The 19,598-nt window shown below is 35.4% G+C and overlaps 1 protein-coding gene across 2 annotated transcripts in view; it reads right to left on the minus strand.

Annotated features, from left to right (window-relative positions):
* Positions 1-19,598, minus strand: part of Pola1 (DNA polymerase alpha 1, catalytic subunit) — a 315,971-nt gene that overhangs the window by 150,375 nt on the left and 145,998 nt on the right. For both annotated transcript variants that reach the window (XM_021187798.2, XM_029534305.1), the window contains exons 33-34: positions 18,321-18,499; positions 16,335-16,466 (exon numbers count right to left, since the gene is read on the minus strand). In XM_021187798.2, coding sequence (XP_021043457.1) covers positions 16,335-16,466; positions 18,321-18,499 — 311 coding nt within the window. The remainder of the gene's footprint in view (positions 1-16,334; positions 16,467-18,320; positions 18,500-19,598) is intronic.

The raw sequence follows: 19,598 nt of genomic DNA on the forward strand, positions 1-19,598 counted from the left end.
AGAAAGAGAGAGAGAGAGAGAGAGAGAGAGAGAGAGAGAGAGAGAGAGAGAAGCCACAACGTTGTCCTCTGGCCTCTATACACATATGATGGTACAGTGAAGCCCATCATGAGCCAGGCGTGGTGGTGCGTGCCTTTAATCCCAGCAGAGGTAGGCAGATCTCTGAGTTTGGGGCTAGCCCAGTCAAAAGACAGAGTTCCAGGATAGCCAGGGCTACACAGAGAAACTCTGCCTTGAAAAGCAAAGAAAGAAAGAAAGAAAGAAAGAAAGAAAGAAAGAAAGAAAGAAAGAAAGAAAGAAAGAAAGAAAAAAGAAGGGGAGAGGGAGAGTGGGAGGGGGAGAGAGAAGGGGAGAGAGAGAGAGAGAGAGAGAGAGAGAGAGAGAGAGAGAGAGAGAGAGGAAAACCTAATCATTCTGTGTACTTAAATGTAAATAATTAAAACACTCTTTAAAGTTAAAAAAAAAAAAAGAATTACTCAACAAGTGTTCTTTTGTAGGGTTTAATAATCACATGGAAGAATTTACCTGATAAATTCTAGTAACATTCTAAATAAAGCTATATCATCAGATACTCTAAAAATAAAACAAAAAGAAACCAATCACATGCTCAGATGATTCAACATTCAGCCATGGTCAAGACAGATCATCTTTGTCTGGAAAAGAGATAAGTAAACAAATGCTATAAAAGAAATGCCAAGGTGACTGGGTGTGGTGGAACTTAGGTTTCATCCTAGCACTTGGAGAAAAGGGAGTTCGAAGACAGCTTGGTCCTCATAGCAAAACCCAAGCGAACCAGAGATACAGAATGATATCCTGCCACACACACACACACACACACACACACACACACACACACACACACACAAAGATAGTGTGAAGAAAGACTCTATATATAGTGTTCTTAAATATGTTCCATGACTTCATCATTGATAATGTCAGAGCAGTCATCTGAAAAAAATAAATGAAGACAGCACTGGCTGGTTGATGATCACTGTCACCATCAGTTTGTTACTGGCTTCCATCAACAATATATAAAGGTTTCCTGTTGTCTTTTGTCCATGCCTACAAATAATTTATTTTTTTTTGAATAAAGGCATTTTAACATTCCTAAAAAAAAAAAAGTTCTACTATTAAGACTGACAAGCCGTCTACTACACTAATGATTTTTCTCACCTGGGAAGAGGTAGGTGAAGGAGGAGGAATATAATCAAAACACACTGCACAGCATTCTCAAAGATTGAAAGTTTAAATATTCTATTATGTCCTATTATTATCCTTTGGTCTTCCATACATTTTTAGAAGACTGAAATGGCTGGGTAGCATCACGATCTAGAACTCAAGCACCAATTAACAATATGAAAATTCACACTTTTATGCTTCCTTTAAAGAAACTTTATTATTTTAATTAATACACGCCTATTGTAAAATATTTAAGTAGGAAAACTAAAAATGAAAATTAAAAAAAAATCCCCCACACCTTTCATCATTCAGGTATAACTTTTGTCATTTGCTAAATATTTTTTAGAAACCTAAGCAATAAATTCATATAAATGTATGAACTTTTATAAAAGTAACAGCACACTTATAAGCTGATATTCTTAAAAATCTTGTCAGTATTATGAGGTTAAATGTTTATATCAGTACATAGATTTATGACATAAAACTTAAGGGCTGAGTGCATGCACACACACATATGCACACACTTTGTTGAGAACTGAATGATTTACTTTTAACTTTCTTTTTTGAGAAAAATAATTTAATGAGTATATGACAAGTAGTCATGTGTTAGGCAGTAACATGAGTACTACCCACACCCTACACATAACTTTCTGAATTACAAAAATACTAGAACAAATAAATGTATATTTCTATATCTATATACCAGGAATAAAACTGAAAACACCACCTACAGGAATGAGCACTTAAGTACCAATCCAGCAAAACAAATACAAGACTGTGGACTGAAAAGAGCTCAAAGAAGACTAAAAAGTACATGAAGAGAAAGTACTCACAGACTGGAAGCCTCGACATAAAAATAATGCCAACTCTTCCTCAAATAATGCAGACTTCAATAACAATGACCATACTCACATCATCTATGAAGATTATATTGGTGTTGAAGACAAATTTATTCCACGCTTTCACAGAAACACAAAAGGACTAGAATGGCTAAAGCAGTTTTGAAAACAGAGTACTTATGCTACATGTAAAGCCACAATAATCTGAAGTGGAAACATATGGTTTCTTTGGAAAGGCAGTTGTGTTGGATGGCATTTTGCTGGGGCAGACACATGAAGGAATGCTCTCCTAAAGTAGACATCGGTTAGAGAATGTTTTGCTAAGGCAGACATGTAAAGGAATGTTTCGCTGAAGCAGACACAGGTGAAAGGATGTTTTACTGAAGCAAACATGAAAGGACACATGATGCTAAGAAAGACACAACAGACAGTAGTAGATGGATGATGCTGGATGGTACTGGTATGCCTTGCAATTCCTTACTGGTCATCATTTGTCGTGATTTTTTTTAGAAAGAAACACACCAAAAACTGGTGGTGTTATGGTGGCTTCTAGCTGCTTCAGCGGACTCAGGCTGATTGGCAGTGATGTCAGCAGATACAGACTCACATACTGAGGCAAGTTTCATGGAAGAGCATGCAATGTTTGGAGGAAATATAAATAGGATTCAACAGACAGTGAGGAGGCTTGCCTAGCTAGCTTTGCAACACTTATTGGTCTCTTGTCTTCATCTCTGACCTATGTTTTGTTGAGAGGCAAAACAGAGAACTTCTCATGGCATTGCTGCTGGTTCTGGTCGCTCCTGCTGCCCCATGCCTATTCTGTAGAGGCCTGGATGCTTCTGCTGGGTCACAACACTGGTGCTGACAGGTGTTTCCTATCCCAACACTACTAAACTGGGCTGCAGGAATATTTGTGAAGTGGATCAAGCTGCTACTGATGATTCCTGTGAAGTGAACTGCCGATTTCCTGACGACATATATTGGATTTGCTCCCAAAGAACACTTTCTGAACAGGTCTACTTCCTCTATATCCTAATAACCTTTCTTTTCCACTACCTCTGATGGGTTGTGGGCTACAAGGAAGGTTAAAGCATTTAATAATGATTATTAACAGCAGGATCTGAAAAATCAAAGCTAACAGTAATCAATATTGACAAATTGATAAACACAAAGATCAGTGGAAGAGGGAAAAAAGTATAGATATAGTCTCATTCTAGTCTGCACAAAAGATTATTGACAAGGACACAGAGGCAATTCAATTCAATAGAGGACAATCTCACAAATAATAATGATTTAAATTTTGTTTTTTGAGACAGGGCTTCACTGTGTAGCTTTAGCTGTCCTGAAACTCACTATGTAGACCAGGCTACCCTCAAACTTACAGAGATCCCCCTGCATCTGCTGCCCAAGTGCTGGTATTAAAGGCATGTATGTGCCAGTATGCCTAGGTAAAAATATTTTTACAGAGACCAATACAAGCTACAAACTTGGGGAAAACACATATAAATCACATGTCTAACAAAGGACTTGTATTTAGAATATATGAAAAAAATCTCAAAACTCAACAATAAAAAGCAAGTAATCCAAATAAAAATATTTGATACAGTACACCAGAAAGACAGTACACCATTTGAATGTTTGATCCCTAGTCAGTATAACAGTATGGGAAGGATTAGGAGATATGGCCATGTTGTAGAAGGTAAGTCACTTAGGGTGGACTTTGAGGTTTCAAACACTCAAAACATTCCTAATTAGTTCTCTATCTGCCTCATACTTGTGGGCTAGACATAAGCTCTCAGTTATTGCTCCAGTGCCGTGCCATGCCTACCTGTTGCCATGTTCCCAACTATGATGGTCATGGACTCTACCCCTCTGGAACCATGCACTTCCAAAGTAAATGCATTCTTTTATAAGTGCCTTTGCCATATTCTTTTATAAGTGCCTTTGCCATCGTGCTGTCATGGCAATAGATAAGTAACTAAGACAGCAAGCAAGTAAATTCATGAAAAGACTTCAATAACACTAGGCATCAGGGAAATTAACATTAAAGTCACAAAGACACATCACTTCATGCCCATAGATCAAACTAAAAAAATATACCAAGTACCAACAAGGATGAAAAATAAATGGAACTATTACATAGTGCTAATAGGGATGCAAAATGGTAACATCATTTTGAAAAAACAGTTTGGTAATGCTTAAAAATGTCAAACATGGGCTGGTGAGATGGCTCAGTGGGTAAGAGCACCGGACTGCTCTTCCAAAGGTCCTGAGTTCAAATCCCAGCAACCACATGGTGGCTCATAACCATCTGTAACAAGATCTGACGCCCTCTTCTGGAGTGTCTGAAGACAGCTACAGAGTAATTACATATAATAAATAAATAAAGCTTTAAAAAAAAAAGTCAAACATACAATTACTCTATGGGTCACGAATATTGCTCCTGGATACTTATTCTAGAGAAATGAGAACATGCTCGTCAAAAATCTGTATACAAATGTTTACCGCACATGAGTTCATCCTTGTCCCCAACTGGAAACAATATAAATCATCCTTAAATGGTTCAAATACACACACACACACACACACACACACACACACACACACACACACACACACACTCAATGTTGTAATATTCAGCAATGAAAGAAAAAGCCTCTATGACAAGACAGTCTCAAAGGCTGCATACCGTATTGATACATTTAACATCCCTGAAAAGACAAATCTGTAGTGATCAGAACAAATTTAGGAGTTGGACAGACAGTGAGATGATACTGTTTTGTGATGGAACTTTTGTATTTTGATTAATGGTGGTAGGTATAGGAATCTATCTATACATTTACTATAATTTCTAAAAGCACAAACTGCTATGGACATGGGTAGGCTAAAATGGATGTGCACCTAAGTAAGAAAAAGTTAGCTTTCTCAATGATTTAAGACCTCAAGGCAATTTCTGATTAACAGAATCAGTGACTGGTATAATGACTGCTTAAATAAACTTTTGAGGTTTTCTCTATCCTTAGGAGCCATTGATAGGAAGCAATGAGTTAAAGAAAAAAGTTTTCTTTTCCAAATTGAGCTATAAAATCCATGAGGGCCCAGTGCAAATATTGAGGGTTTTTTCCTCAATATACTTTAGGTAAATTGTTCTGATAATTTCACTTTATTTTCAAATCAATTGTTGTCACTTTGCATAGTAAGGAAGCTACTGACTTTCATGTATACAGCTCTGTAGCTGGCAACCTATTTAGTATAGTAGCAAATAAGACACCTCCTCCCAAATAAGGGCCCTCATTCTCTACTGTGAGTACTGGTAGTAGTAGTTACATGATTTTATCCATTTATATACACAATACAATATGCTGTGAATTTTACAATGAAATTTGCTATAGTAAAGTTCATTGTAAATGATAAAATCTATATTTAAAATATAACCAAAATCCTCCCCTTTAAAATATAATATATATTTATTATAACACTAACACAAAAATAAAAAATAATAGCCCATATTCTTACTAATGAAGATAATCTATTAATGTTCTGATATTTTTCTAATTCTTTTTTTAGACACATATGTATATAGGTACATTGTATTTTTATTGCATAGTTGAATCAACTTTTATACAATAATTTGTTTCCTTATTTTTCCCATTAACATTTCCGGTGTCTTTAACAAAACATTGTTTCAGGTCACTGCAGATTATACTGTTCTGGTGATATGCCCTAGCAGATTATACTGTTCTGGTGATATGCCCTAATTTAGCAATAATTCATTCGGAGATATATAAGTCACATCCATTTTTCACTATTATAAGCAATTACTCATCAATATATTCTTGCACACAAATTTTATTTTTCACCTTTTTAAAATTTACTGTATGGACTTTGAAGTATATACATGTCTGTGTGTGGCCATACGCTTTTCCATACATGCATGAAAGCTGGAGGAGGAGGTTGGGTGTTCTGTTCTGCCACTTCTTACCTTATTCTTTTGACCCAGGGTCTGTGACTAAGCCCAGAGCTAAGCTGGGCAGACAGTGAGTCTTAGTGATCCTCCTATTTCTGCCTTTTGTGGGCTCTAGAGTTATGGGTATGCGGAGATGCACATGACTTTTTATACTGGTTCTGGAAATTGGAACTCAGATCCTCATGCTTGCACAATATTGCTCTTAGCCTTCTAGAGCCATATCTACAGTCCAAAGAGTACAGTTTTTTAGGACAAGTTGCTAGAACACTAGTAAAGCTCTTGAACCAACAACTAAAACCCATAACTGTTTTATGAATACTGGTCTTTTTCATTGGGTTTGTAATTGTACTGATGGTGCAAAAGGATATGTAAATAAGATGTCTGGTATGTGGGCATTAATAAAGGCGGTGGCTACAAATTATCCTATTAGCCTTTGTATTCCTTATCAGCACACATTCACAATGCTTGATCTATAAGTAAGCTAGCTTCATTTAGCAATACCATACACTCAGAGAGCAGAATCTTACTAAGAAGCTTAATCTATGTTTGCATTCCTTTTATTATCATATGCAAAGATACAGTAGTTGTCTCTAGGGAAAGCACTTGGATAACTGTCTGAGTTGGGAACTGAGCTAACTATTTTGTTCAGAGAAATCCACTTTTACCTGAAAGAGTAACTGATAGACAAACTATGGTTATTCAGACCTAAGTACCTAGCAGACATTTCCTCAAGAATGAACCAACTGAGTCTGTCACTTCAAGAAAAATCAACTGACAGTATTTGCTACCAATGATAAAATCCCAGTGTTCAATTCATTTTAATTGGAATATTAATATAGTGCCCCAATATTTAAAAGTTTTTATAATGAGGCTGATTCAAAAATCTGATTTTTAAACACTGCATTGTAATATGTACTAACATTTGGAAAACAAGTATAAGTCACCTATCCAGTATTTTCTAAATATTCATTCCATGTTACAAAATCATGCATTGATAAATGATTCACTCAAGGTTTAAGACAGAGTAACATATTTAAATCTACTATAACACTAAAATATGAAAGACATGATTTAATATCCAATGGTATGAGTAACCTTTAAGAAACTACCTTGGCCAAGGGGCTAGCTCAGTCTATAAAGCGTTGACTGTGTAAGTAGAAGGATACAAGTTTGATCCCCCACACCCATGTAAAAAAGCTGAGCAGAGTCGCATGTGTTCCTGTAATCCTAGCAGTGGGGAGGTGAACATAGAAGGATCCCTGGGGCTTGCTGGCCAGCCAGTCTAGCCAAACCAGTGAGTACCAGGTTCACTGAGAGACTCTGTTGTCCAAAAATAAGGTAAAGAAGTTAATGAAGAAAATAAACACAACACTGACTTCTGGCCTACACATGCATTGGCACACATCTGCACCCATGTACACAAGTACATAGCTATACGAACACCCAGTCCCAAACACTTAAAAAAAAAGACTTTGGTATAAGATTTGGTATAATGACCCCTTCCCCCAACATGATGTCTGTCATTAACAGAAAGGACAAGTAAATTATGTTTTTTCTTTCTCCAATGGCATTCCTGTGTGAAACAAAATTTTCTTTACAAACCAATAGCAAATAACAATATATGAGATGCTGAAGGAGGTATGAGATTTCAGCTATCTTCTAAGTCAGGTAAGAAATGAAATTTAAAAACATAAAACAAGACAACTGTCTTTATTAGATTATTTATGAAGATATTTTTCCACAAAATGGGCTCTTCTTGAGATAGGGCTCCATTATGTAGACTGGCTGGCCTGGAACTTGCCTTAATCTCACAGAGATACTCTTGCCTCTGCCTCCCATGTGCTAGGATTAAAACCAAATGCTACCAACACCCAGCACTTAAAAATTATTATATTTTTATTTAATATACTTGTTGCTCATAAATGGATTCATACTTTAGTGCCTTGGTTTTAATTTTTAAAATATGAATTAATATTTAAAAACACATTGGCATCTTTAGTATTTTAAGAATCTACTGGGGTAAGTGGGGAGGAGGTATGGAATGTGGAACAATCAGAGGGTGGATGGGGGGAATAAAATATGGAGCGTAAAAAATAAATTAATTTTTTTTTTAAAAAAAAGAATCCACTGGGGTCCTAAAGATGAAAATGTTTGAGAACTATTGAGCTACACTACAAAAAAATTGTTTTATTAGAAAGTCTTCATTGGGTCTTTGTAAAGTAGTGGTTCTCAAGCTACTTAATGCTGAGACCCTTCAATACAGTTCCTCATGTCGCTACTGTTATGAATTGCAATGTCAATATCTGTTTTGTGATTATCTCAGGCAATCCCTGTGAAAGGTACTTCGATCCAGCCACTGTTGAGAACTGCTGTTCCAACAGATCTGGAACATCACTACATCACTAATGGAAAGCTGGAGTTGAAGGTCTCAATTGTAGTCTACGTGGTCTCTAAATCCTGAAGTATAAACATAGACATAAATCCTGAGCAGTGTCACTTTTATTTTAGTCCTGGATCCTGAGAGTTAGCAAATCATCCAGGTTTTCAGCAGCACCTGTAAAGCATCGTTCCTTGAACAGCCAAGAACCCTGGAGCACCTGAACTGCCTGAACGAGAAGCCCTTTCAACAAACAAGATGGATCACCCATTGGAAAAAATTATAGTATGGCACAAAATAAAAGCCACAGAAAATTCTGAAGGTGCTATTCAAATCAGACAAGTTTTAGACCAAGAGTTTTGCTTTACAAAATGTTATGTTGACAGTATGGATGTTGGTAAGGATGTGTGGTAAAGCCACCCTACTAAGCTTAAAACAAACCAATACTTATCCATTAAAAAAATAAATACACACAATTTTCATGAATATATAAATATGTAATATATATACATATATATGTATGTATATAGAGAGAGGGGGGAGAGGGAGTGAGGGAGGGAATTTTTCTATAGTGCCTTGGAAAAGTAATAAATTAATTCTCCCCTAAACAGATATGAGATCATCATCTGGAATTCCTATCAGCAGCTATCGATAAAAGTATGATTTCACTTGTGGACCATAATGTACATACAAACCGAATATGAAAGACAGCCATTGCATAGGGTGATCAATTCCCATTCTGTTGACATGAACGGCAGAGAACTGATAGTTCCACTTTGCTCCTTGAAGTCAAAGAGGGCAGTGGTGTGAAAATCTCACTTTTGAAAGGTTAAATGAAATCTGTTCTGGTTCAATTTCTTACTTTACTACAAGATAGTAGCTATAGGTGACTGGAGCTAGTCTCTAAGTACAGTTTTCCCTAAATAGACAAGGTTAGTTTTCTGGGTTTTCCCGGTTGCTGTCATATATTTGACAACTCCTATGGCATTTCCTCAGTATTACAAAAATCTCCGAATTTTCCTTACAAAGGTAAACCACATCAGGTGTTGCTGAAAGTCAAGGGTCAACACAAGTAGACCAGCCTGCGGCCGGGTGGCCATAATCAGAATGGGCAGTTTTTAATGTTTATTCTGTGTTTGAACCCTTCTAAATGTGGTGTGGATCCCCTATTAGTTGCACAGGATCATATTCCAGCTTTGAGCCTACCAAAAGGAACTGATGCCATCAGGTTATGATTAAATGAAGTAAAAACTAAAGAAACTACAGATAAATGTTGATTATTTTCTAAAAAGTCAAGTAGCAAGTTGTATTTCACCCTATTCACTTGTTAGAACTCCTTTGCAGTAGCAAATATTATCCTATGATTAATTTATTGTATAGAATATCTATCTGGCATATTTTAAAGGATGGGGTAACCTGTGTTTCAGTTAGATTTGTACAGTAATAAATTCTTAGAATAGGATTCTACCCCAACTATCATAAAAGCTCTATTTATTAGTTTTACTATGTGACCATCCCATGAAGTTATTCCAAAATATTATACTCAACTCAAAACTAGCTAGCTTGACTTATTTAAATCTAAGAAAAATCAGCCATTCACAAATCAGCATACCACCTATCCATCAATGGGCTTGGTGGTAGAATACTGGCATGTCTGGTGTTCATTTATATTTAACTTACCTATCAAATGGTGTGAAACCATAAGAAACAACAGTGCTCAGGAAGTTCTTTTTCATTTTAATAAGATTTAGGATGAGTTTTATGGATTCCTAAAGAAATCACCTCTCTTTAAGCACCGTTGGGCAGCAAGTATTGAGCTGCCCATGAAGCTGAATTTTTGAGATAGATATCTACTGCTTCTATATTGCAAGCCTTTAACACCACTTATAATTATGCTGTTAACGCCTTTATAAAAAAAGCTTAATTTATTCTTTCTAAATGTTCTACATAAAAAGAAGCAAATAAATAATAATTCCCCTACTGCTTAAAGCTTAAACTATTTTGAACTAATGTACCTGTGATACTACTGCATATTGCAAACTATAACCTAAAAACTATCAGCCCACATCACCACAGGTAAGAAATGAGAAATTTTGAGGGTTATTGAACACTGAATATTTGCAACAAAACAGCAGAGTTACTGGATGTTACTGCATTGCTTCTCAAATAGATCCATTGTACAATATCATTCCCCAGAGACAGAACAAACGAAGGCAATGGCAATGAGTGCCAAGTTAGGAGGTAACACATTTAGTGGGGTCTGAAGTGAAAAGTTGTTTTGCATTTATCACATGTATTTACTTAATTTCATTCTGTTGATTCCTCATAAAATCACTCTTGCTTAAGCGTAGTTAGGTGACATAAATGATGTTTGCTTATGATGCTAAATGAGTGCACATTTTTATGAACAAATAGTTCAGCAAATATTGTATTGTGACATCATTACACTCTAGATAAAAGGCGATTCCAAATCCATCTTGGGTATAAGAACATCATGCGTGATGGCTGATATTAATAGTCTGGGCATAACTTTTTTAATTCCTCATAAAAATTGGCCCCAAAGAAATAATAATGTTCTTCTTCCACAATAATATAAGAAGTAAAACAGAGAAATAAAGAGATAAGAAGTAACAAGGTAACAAGCTAAGCATATATCCTGACTCCCACCCATTGCCCCATGTTATCCAGTTAGGCATAAGACTTCTCTTGCAAGACAATGAAAGTATTATACTTAGAAAGGCTGTCTATACTGCATCATAACAATATTTGTGAGCACTGATACTTTGCCACATACATAGCTTGTGGACAAAAAATTAAGGCTACTGAGGTGTGGATAGGCATTTATTGAAACCTGCAACAATCAATAATGTAAAATGCAAAAGACAGGATGCTTTCAGGATCTTAAAATAATTGTAGAGTTTTGTGTTAACTTGATATCAACTTTATATATTACAAACAAGCCCTCTTGTCAGTGTAATAGTATGAAAAAATAATTTACAGAAAATATTAAAAATACTAACTTTATTTGTCCCTTGGTTACCACACATCAAGGAACACCCACTATAAAATGAAGTACTATGGCAGAGATCACAGATGAGATACAGAAGAAGGTATAACCCCTGTCCTCAAAAGGCATAATTCAGAAACATTCTGAGATTATAAAGCCTAGAGCTAACTTCTAAGAAATTATGTCACTAATTCTAGACCTAGCAACTAATCAAAGACTACCAGATTGATAGCCAATACTTATCTGCTCTTTTTTTTTTTTTTAGATGGAGGGGCAGTCCCATGTGGGGTTAGCAATATCTCAAGATTCAAAAATAATAGCAAAGAGCTCTAGGAAATGTTCTTCTGCAGGTACCCAGACAGACAAGAAGACTGGTAAAGAAACACACATCGCCCTATTCAAACACCTTAAACAAACACACCAATATGAGGACTGGGGAACACATTTGGATTTACTCTCATCATTGTGTCTGTCACAGGCTCCATCTTTAAAAAGGTTTAACTCTATGTAAGTATTCAAATAAGAATTCAATTCACATAGGAACTGATAGTAAATGGACACAGCACCCCCTTCCTAGGTACTAAAATGGGTTGAATTTCCCGCTCATGAGCAAGGCATCAGGCTATGTTAACATTTCAATCTCAGATTCACTTTTTTTGAACAGTTGAGGGGAACACTTCAGAAATGAACCAGCTAAACAAACTTCCCAGCAGTACTTGACAGAGCTACACCTATTCTTCCCATTTCCAAAGCAGTGGAGAATTAATTACCAGTTCTATGGATCTATTGTAAGTATAATAGACTAAAGAGCTATCACAGACACATTTATTGTAAAAGCACAATCCCAAGAGTGTCTAGTAGAGGGCCAAAACGATTAACACAAATGCTTTGTCAGATCAAAGATAAAACCTGCACCGCCCAATTGAGGAATGAATTAGAACAGTGGGTTATCTTTCAAATTAACCAGGGCAGTTAGTGAGGAAAATTTCATGAAAGTGTAATTCTTAGCCTTTGTGAATCCACACAGCAGGCATTCTGCCAGCTGACAAGATGATGAAATTTTCATGCTTAAAAAAAGCCCTCTTCATTTCCCAATTTAGATTAGCTAGTGCTTCTCTCCCTTTGTGTGTGTGTGTGTGTGTGTGTGTGTGTGTGTGTGTGTGTGTGTATGTATGTATGTTTGTTCTTGGGAAAAAAATTAAGGGAGGACATGTATCAATTTTTCATTCTAAACTTGAATCTCAATAATTATCCTTAAAAGCTTAATCTGCCTTCTTATGATTAAAAAATATATATCAGTTCAGTATGAACAGATTAACAAACACAGTTCAAAGTATGATATCAATTTTGAATAAGGCTGATTTTCAACATTTCACCAAACTTTGAAGTAAAATACAAAGTTGTCTTTCTACTAAGTAAATTAATACATTACTCAAAAAAATGTGTTCGTTCACATTTTTGAGTAATGTATTAATTAAATGTGTTCTATATTTCTATGCATTTGAAGATTTGTATGTTAATGAAAATGAGAATTCCAAGAATTCACGGTTGTATAGAAGGGGAAAAGCATCCCCTACTCCTAAAGCAGTCAGTATTAAAATATTACCATGTGGTGTAGATTGCTTAATTCTGAGATGCATACATTTGTAAAAACGTTACATGACATTTACTCATCTAGTCAGGACTACTTATTTACAACTGAAGAGCATGTGATGCATTTTTCCAAAACACAAGTGATTTAGAAGAATACTTTGGCAGTTCCTCAGAAAATTGGACATAGTACTACCGGAGGATCCAGCAATACCTCTTCTGGGCATATACCCAGAAGATCTTCCAACTGGTAATAAGGAAACATGCTCCACTATGTTCATAGCAACCTTATTTATAATAGCCAGAAGCTGGAAAGAACCCAGATGTCCCTCAATAGAGGAATGGATACAGAAAATGTGGTACATTTACACAATGGAGTACTACTCAGCTATTAAAAACAATGAATTTATGAAATTCTCGGCCAAATGGATGTATCTGGAGGATATCATCCTGAGTTAGGTAACCCAATCACAAAAGAAGTCACTAGATATGCACTCACTGATAAGCGGATATTAGCCCAGAAACTTAGAATACCCAAGATACATCTTGCAAAACACAAGAAAACCAAGAAGGAAGACCATCGTGTGGATATTTCATTCCTCCTTAGAATAAGGAACAAAATACCCATGAAAGAATATAGGTACAGAGACAAAATTTAGAGCTAAGATGAAAGGATGGACTATCCAGAGACTACCCCACCGGGGATCCATCCCATCATCAGCCACCAAACCCAGATACTAATGCACATGCCAGCAAGATTCTGCTGAAGGGACCCTGATATAGCAGCCTCTTGTGAGGCTATGCCAGTGCCTGGCAAACACAGAAGTGGATGCTCACAGTCAGCTATTGGATGGAGCACAGGGCCCCCAATGGAGGAGCTAGAGAAAGTACCCAAGGAGCTGAAGGGGGCTGCAACCCTGTAGGTGCAACTACTTTATGAACTACTGCTTGTGGACGTTGTACATCGTGGTGCGGAGCCTAGTGCGCACCACGATGTACAACGTCCACAAGCAGGGTTTAATTTTATAGTAATCTATAACTATGTTCCTTACAGGTTATATAGTTTGGTCAAGTGTCATATTCCACCTAACTTTCTTCCAAGTTTTTCCTTTCTAAGAATCACGTCTTTTCTTGGTGTACATTGATTTCTCTTGCTGTAATTCTAAGACTAAAATAAATATAATGATACTCTTATAACTAAGGTCCACAAATAAGTGCTTCTTCTATTCAATGAGTGTTTTTTGATATTACAAAATATGAAGAAGCCAGTTTGGTAACCTGCTTCAGAGAAAAGTTATTTAATCTCAGAATTTTATCTCAATATCCTTTCAAATATGCTTGCTGTATGAGTATCTAGGTAAATTGCCATTAATTATCAGACATCTCACTGAACAGTGTCACTTGAGGCTTGGTTAACCAAAAAACTCAATATCATACCCCTCTGCTGACAAACATTACATTGTGTCTGAAGACAACAGAAAATAGAAACTGTCTCTCACTTACTTTTAAAATATACTGTTCACATACAACCTCAGGGTGAGACTAGGAAAAGAGTTACCTTTCTTCCCTCTGGTCACTTAGGATTAGGATCATAAAGTAGAAAAGTTTCAAATTTTGAGAACCAATGGTTCTATCATTCTTTAATCACAAGAGTAACATTTGGATATTTTAACCAGAAATATCTTAACAAAGTCAATCAAGTAAGCAGTTAAGTAAAGAAAAACTTTCACTTGCTCATTAAAGAGAAAGTTGGTGGATAAGAGAAAGCAAGGGCTCTAACCAATTCATCTTAAATCCTGGTCTCCAAAAGTAGATTATTTAGCTTAAAAAATGCTTTTGTAACTAAGGCCATTACCACCACCACCACCACCCACCCACATACAATTTATAAATTCATCTTTTAGTTTTGGCACGTTCTAATTATATGGATCACTTTTCTGCCTATTCTCAACTTAGTCAAAACAGATAGCTCCTTCTTACAGAAAGAACTAGAGTCATTGCTTTTAGCATTAACATTTCCATGGTGAAGCTTTTGATAGACTAAACACAGATGGAAAAGTCAGGATGCTTCCCAAGAGTCAAGAATCCTACTTTGCTCAATAAGGCCTGTAAATGAGAAGCTGAATAGTTCTGATTTGGGTTCTTCGTGCTAAATAAAGGTCTAACATTTCATGAGCTGAAAGTTTCATGTACTGTAGAATGTGACCCGGTAGATAACCTTTACTTCCATCCAGCTCTTCATTAAGTCCAGCACAGCTTTATTCACTAAAACTTTGCAGAGTTTAACAAAATATAGTCATAATTATTATTTAAAATAGGCAAACCTACTTATTTTCTTTAAATGAAAATACAAATTATTCCATGCTAAATCACATTGGGACTCTATGTTCTCATTCTTCATCTTTATGATCTAATATCCATTTTTTAATATCCACTTTTATATTGTTATATTTCTTACTATGTGAAACATGTTTCAAATTATATCACATGTGTTTCAAAGAAGAAGAGGCTATGTTACATCTTAATTATTAAGTAGAAAGTATAGAATAGTAAAGTCATGGGTCTTATCTAATAGTACTTCAACATTTTTTTAAATGTCTTGCCAACACAGCCTTTGGTTTTGTTTTTAGAGACAAGATTTCTCTGTATAGCTTGTCAACACAGCCTTTTAAAAGGTATAGTGAATTTTTAAGTGACAGAAAATTTGTTTAGATGACAAATGATATGACACACAAAGAAAAATGAGAAATGTACGGTCTTTTTAAATTTTAATTTTTAGAGAGAAAAAGATGCATTCATCTGAAATGTGTTCAGAAAACAAAACAAAAAATCAGAATAAAAGCAAAGATAGCTTACTTATTCTTCTGAGATTTTTTATTGTACATATATGAAAATGAGATATTCTCTTTGAAATCTCAAACTGCACTTCAATTTAAAGGATGGTTCTTTTAACTTCTCCAGAAAACTAATCAAACTTTCAATCTTAATACTCCAGTAATTAAAGATATGACATTTATGAGAAAAATCAAAGTTTTTATCGTACTGCTAAAGTAAAATTTCATGCTTTGAGCAGGCGAGATAGCTTAGTTGATTAAGGCCTTACCACCAAGCCTGATGACCTAAGTCTGATCCCTAGGAATCAATTTTATAGAAAGAACCAACTCCCTCAAATTGTCATCTAACCTCCATACAGACATTATCCTGCACCACACCATGAATAAATAAATAAATAAAATTTTATGTTAAAGTTTGTCACATTTTATTAGTAGTATTTTACTATGAATTTCCTAAGTGTTCTCAACTGCAATAAAAATTATAAAACAATTATTAAACCTCAGTAAATCGAGTGTGTAATGTCTTGTTACAGATACTTACATCATAGTACTTTTTAATGCAACGTCTAATGTCCATGATCAATTTGTTGCTCAGCTGTACCATAAAGGTCAATGGTGAAACCTTACAATCAACATTACTGCAACGATACAAGCTGGGCTCCATCTCCATTCCCTATAGAAGCCAGGATAAACAAGTACACACAAGGTTATTATCAGGAACAATGTTATGCCTCAAACTTACTTCATTTTTTCTTGGCACACAACACTTTTCCAGGAGAATTTTTAACTCTACTTTACCTGTTATTTATGGCTTTAAGACCCCAATTAGAAGTGTGTGGTATCTATTCTTTTGCTATCATCAAAATGAACTACAAAGTCAAAGGGAAAACCATGAACTTAATACTTTACATCCCATGTAAGACAGGCCTTACAGATAAGGTCGTTTCCTCTTTGAAAATAGCAGGGAAATCATGTTACCAAAAATAAACATTATTTTTAGAGACACTGATCAATAATTTTAATCTGCAGTCATTCATTACAAACTGAAAGATAAAGCAAGGTCAGACCCTTATACAACACTAGTTTGCTGTTACTACATCAACTGAAATTTAGGCAGAGAAATCTAAAACGTAAAAGTACTGTACCACAAAAGTAATAAAGCAATCTCATTTATCATAAGATTAGCAAATCTAAAATTCTTGTGCCTTAAAAGAATTAAAATTATTTAGGAAAGGATGCTTCAAGAGGAGTATAAGTTTGGAAGAGTAACTATTAGCAGTTGGAGAAACATTTTATTGTGTCACAGTTTGTTTTAAAGAAAGACAAAACAAATATAAGATATAAAAAAAACTGTTGGGGTTTCTGGAGCATTTGTTTTCCTTCTGGATACTTAAACATCTTGGTTGGTTTCCTGCTCCAATCTGCTGTATAACCCTACCCGACAAGCTAAGCAATTCCAGGTGGAAGAGATTTCAGAGCTTGACATCGGCTCTTCCACAGTTAGCCCATCTGCAAGTCGTCAAGCCTCCATGCAATTAACTATCTTATTTACAGCTGTAATGAAGCAAAGCTCAAGGATTTAGCAAGTATTGCTGATCTGTGTCTGCCTCTTCCTTGCACTTGCTTCCAAAAACTGCTTTGTTTTGATTCAAAAAATGCAAAACATCTGCTGTTTGTCCAAATTAACTTAAAATAATTACTTTTAATTTAGATAAAGGATATATTTTCCTTCAGTTTCAAGGTTTCAGAGTTCTGCTGCCTACTCATTTGCCAATGGCTAGCACACTTTTAACACTGCAGTGAAATAAAGTGAATTGGCCAAGTTTCAAGTTCTGATCCAAGGTCAATGATACATTTTTGGCAGTACTCCTTGACAGGAAGGTCTCCCTGTGATTTTTTTTAAAACATCTGATATGGAAAGAAAAAAAAACCCAACCAACCAATCAAAAAAAAACCTAAAAAGCGCCTTTGTCAAAAAAAAAAAAAAAAAAAAAGGAGGTAAGGGGGGCATGTCAAGACAAAAACTTTTCCAAATACCTAATACTTGTTAATTTGATTTAAGATAAACCCAGGTATTTCTCAGCTTTAATAAGTGGGGGCTGGTAATAGGAAAACAAAGGTTACTAATTAAGGAGTTCTAATAAAAATATTTTGAGATAATGAGAATTTTTAAGAGAGTCCATTTAAAAAAAAGGTCAAGCACTCTAGGAAGGCAAAAACAATTATTAAAGCACATTCAATTAAACATTTTTCAGCGGAAATGCAGTTATAAAAGCAGAACTCACATCACTAAAATTCTTTAAAGATAGAAATGTAACATATATATATATGTAATCTAGATGTTTCATATATATATATATATATATATATATATATATATATATATATATATATATAGGTAATCTAGATGTTTCATTTATGTCTATATTCTGTGCGTGTGTGTGTGTGTTCTCTAAAGTGTAGGGAAGGGCATTCTGTACTGGTTTCCAAACAAAACGAAAGACAGAAACAAAACAGAATAACTAACCGAGCCTTCAAAGACATTATCATAAATATTTTCAGTTCCACATTCAGGACAAAGGTATTTGAATTTTTCACAATCCTTGTATTTCTCTTCATCAGTTAGCTGTGCTGGACCACCAAGGAGAGCATCATTCTCTTCATCTTTGTGATACTGATGAACTCTAAATTGAGTGGAGTCAAGTCCTATCAAGCAAACAAACAAACAAAAATATTAAGAGTATTCATCCAAGCCGGGCGTGGTGGCACACGCCTTTAATCCCAGCATTCGGGAGGCAGAGACAGGTGGATTTCTGAGTTCGAGGCCAGCCTACAAAGTGAGTTTCAGGACAGCCAGGGCTATACAGAGAAACCCTGTCTCGAAAAACAAAACAACAACAACAAAAGAGTATTCATTCAAAACAAAATATCCCCAAAGTAAATTCTTACAAAAGAATGTTTTCCAAGTTTGTATATGCACAGGTAAAAACCACTTGAACTCAAGATCACGCCGACAAATTACTTCTCTGTTTATAAGAATATGAATCAAACAAGTAACTCTAACAACACAATGAAGAAACATGTCAACATGTAGAAAAATGCTCCAAAGCTTTTCATAGGATTTTTCTCCAGTCACACAAAAAACTCAAATTATATCCTGTTACTAATATATACTCTTAAAATATAGTGCGACCATTAAAACTGAAAACAGAACAAAAATCCCATTAAAGAAAATATGTTCGCTGCCATTCCGACTCCTTCAAATGCAGACACAACTGCAAACCTTGATTTCAATGCAGCGGTCGATTTCATCTTGGCTCAATAGTTAACAGCATGTATGTTGCAATCTAATTCAGTGGTTATAATTCAATAGCAGCATCTGAGACAAAGTACAACATCATGTTCTCAGATGTGTCTGAAATTCATAAACTTAAAACATATACAAAGCGATGGATCTACATATTTTATAGGCCCACATACACTCAACAGTCTTGAAGCCAAATGCAATTCCTACACTTCATTTGAGACAACACAATAAATAAATCTAGGTACAGTATACACTATCTTGTTTCCACCAACTATTTTAGGACATGAAACATTCTTATCAATTTAATTTTCTCCTGTCAAATTTCACTCCTTGGATTTCTCAAACTCCTATGTTCTCTTTGGTCAGTCAAATGACAGATAGTAATTATAAACTTCTTGAGGTAATCAATTTGAACATAGCAAGGTGGCAAACAAAGAATCGATAACTGTGATGTGGAGCCTCAGTTTTCTCACCCACAAAATGGAAGTGTCACCAGCC

Source organism: Mus pahari, chromosome X, assembly GCF_900095145.1.
Source record: "Mus pahari chromosome X, PAHARI_EIJ_v1.1, whole genome shotgun sequence".
In the NCBI taxonomy this organism is placed as follows: domain Eukaryota; kingdom Metazoa; phylum Chordata; class Mammalia; order Rodentia; family Muridae; genus Mus; species Mus pahari.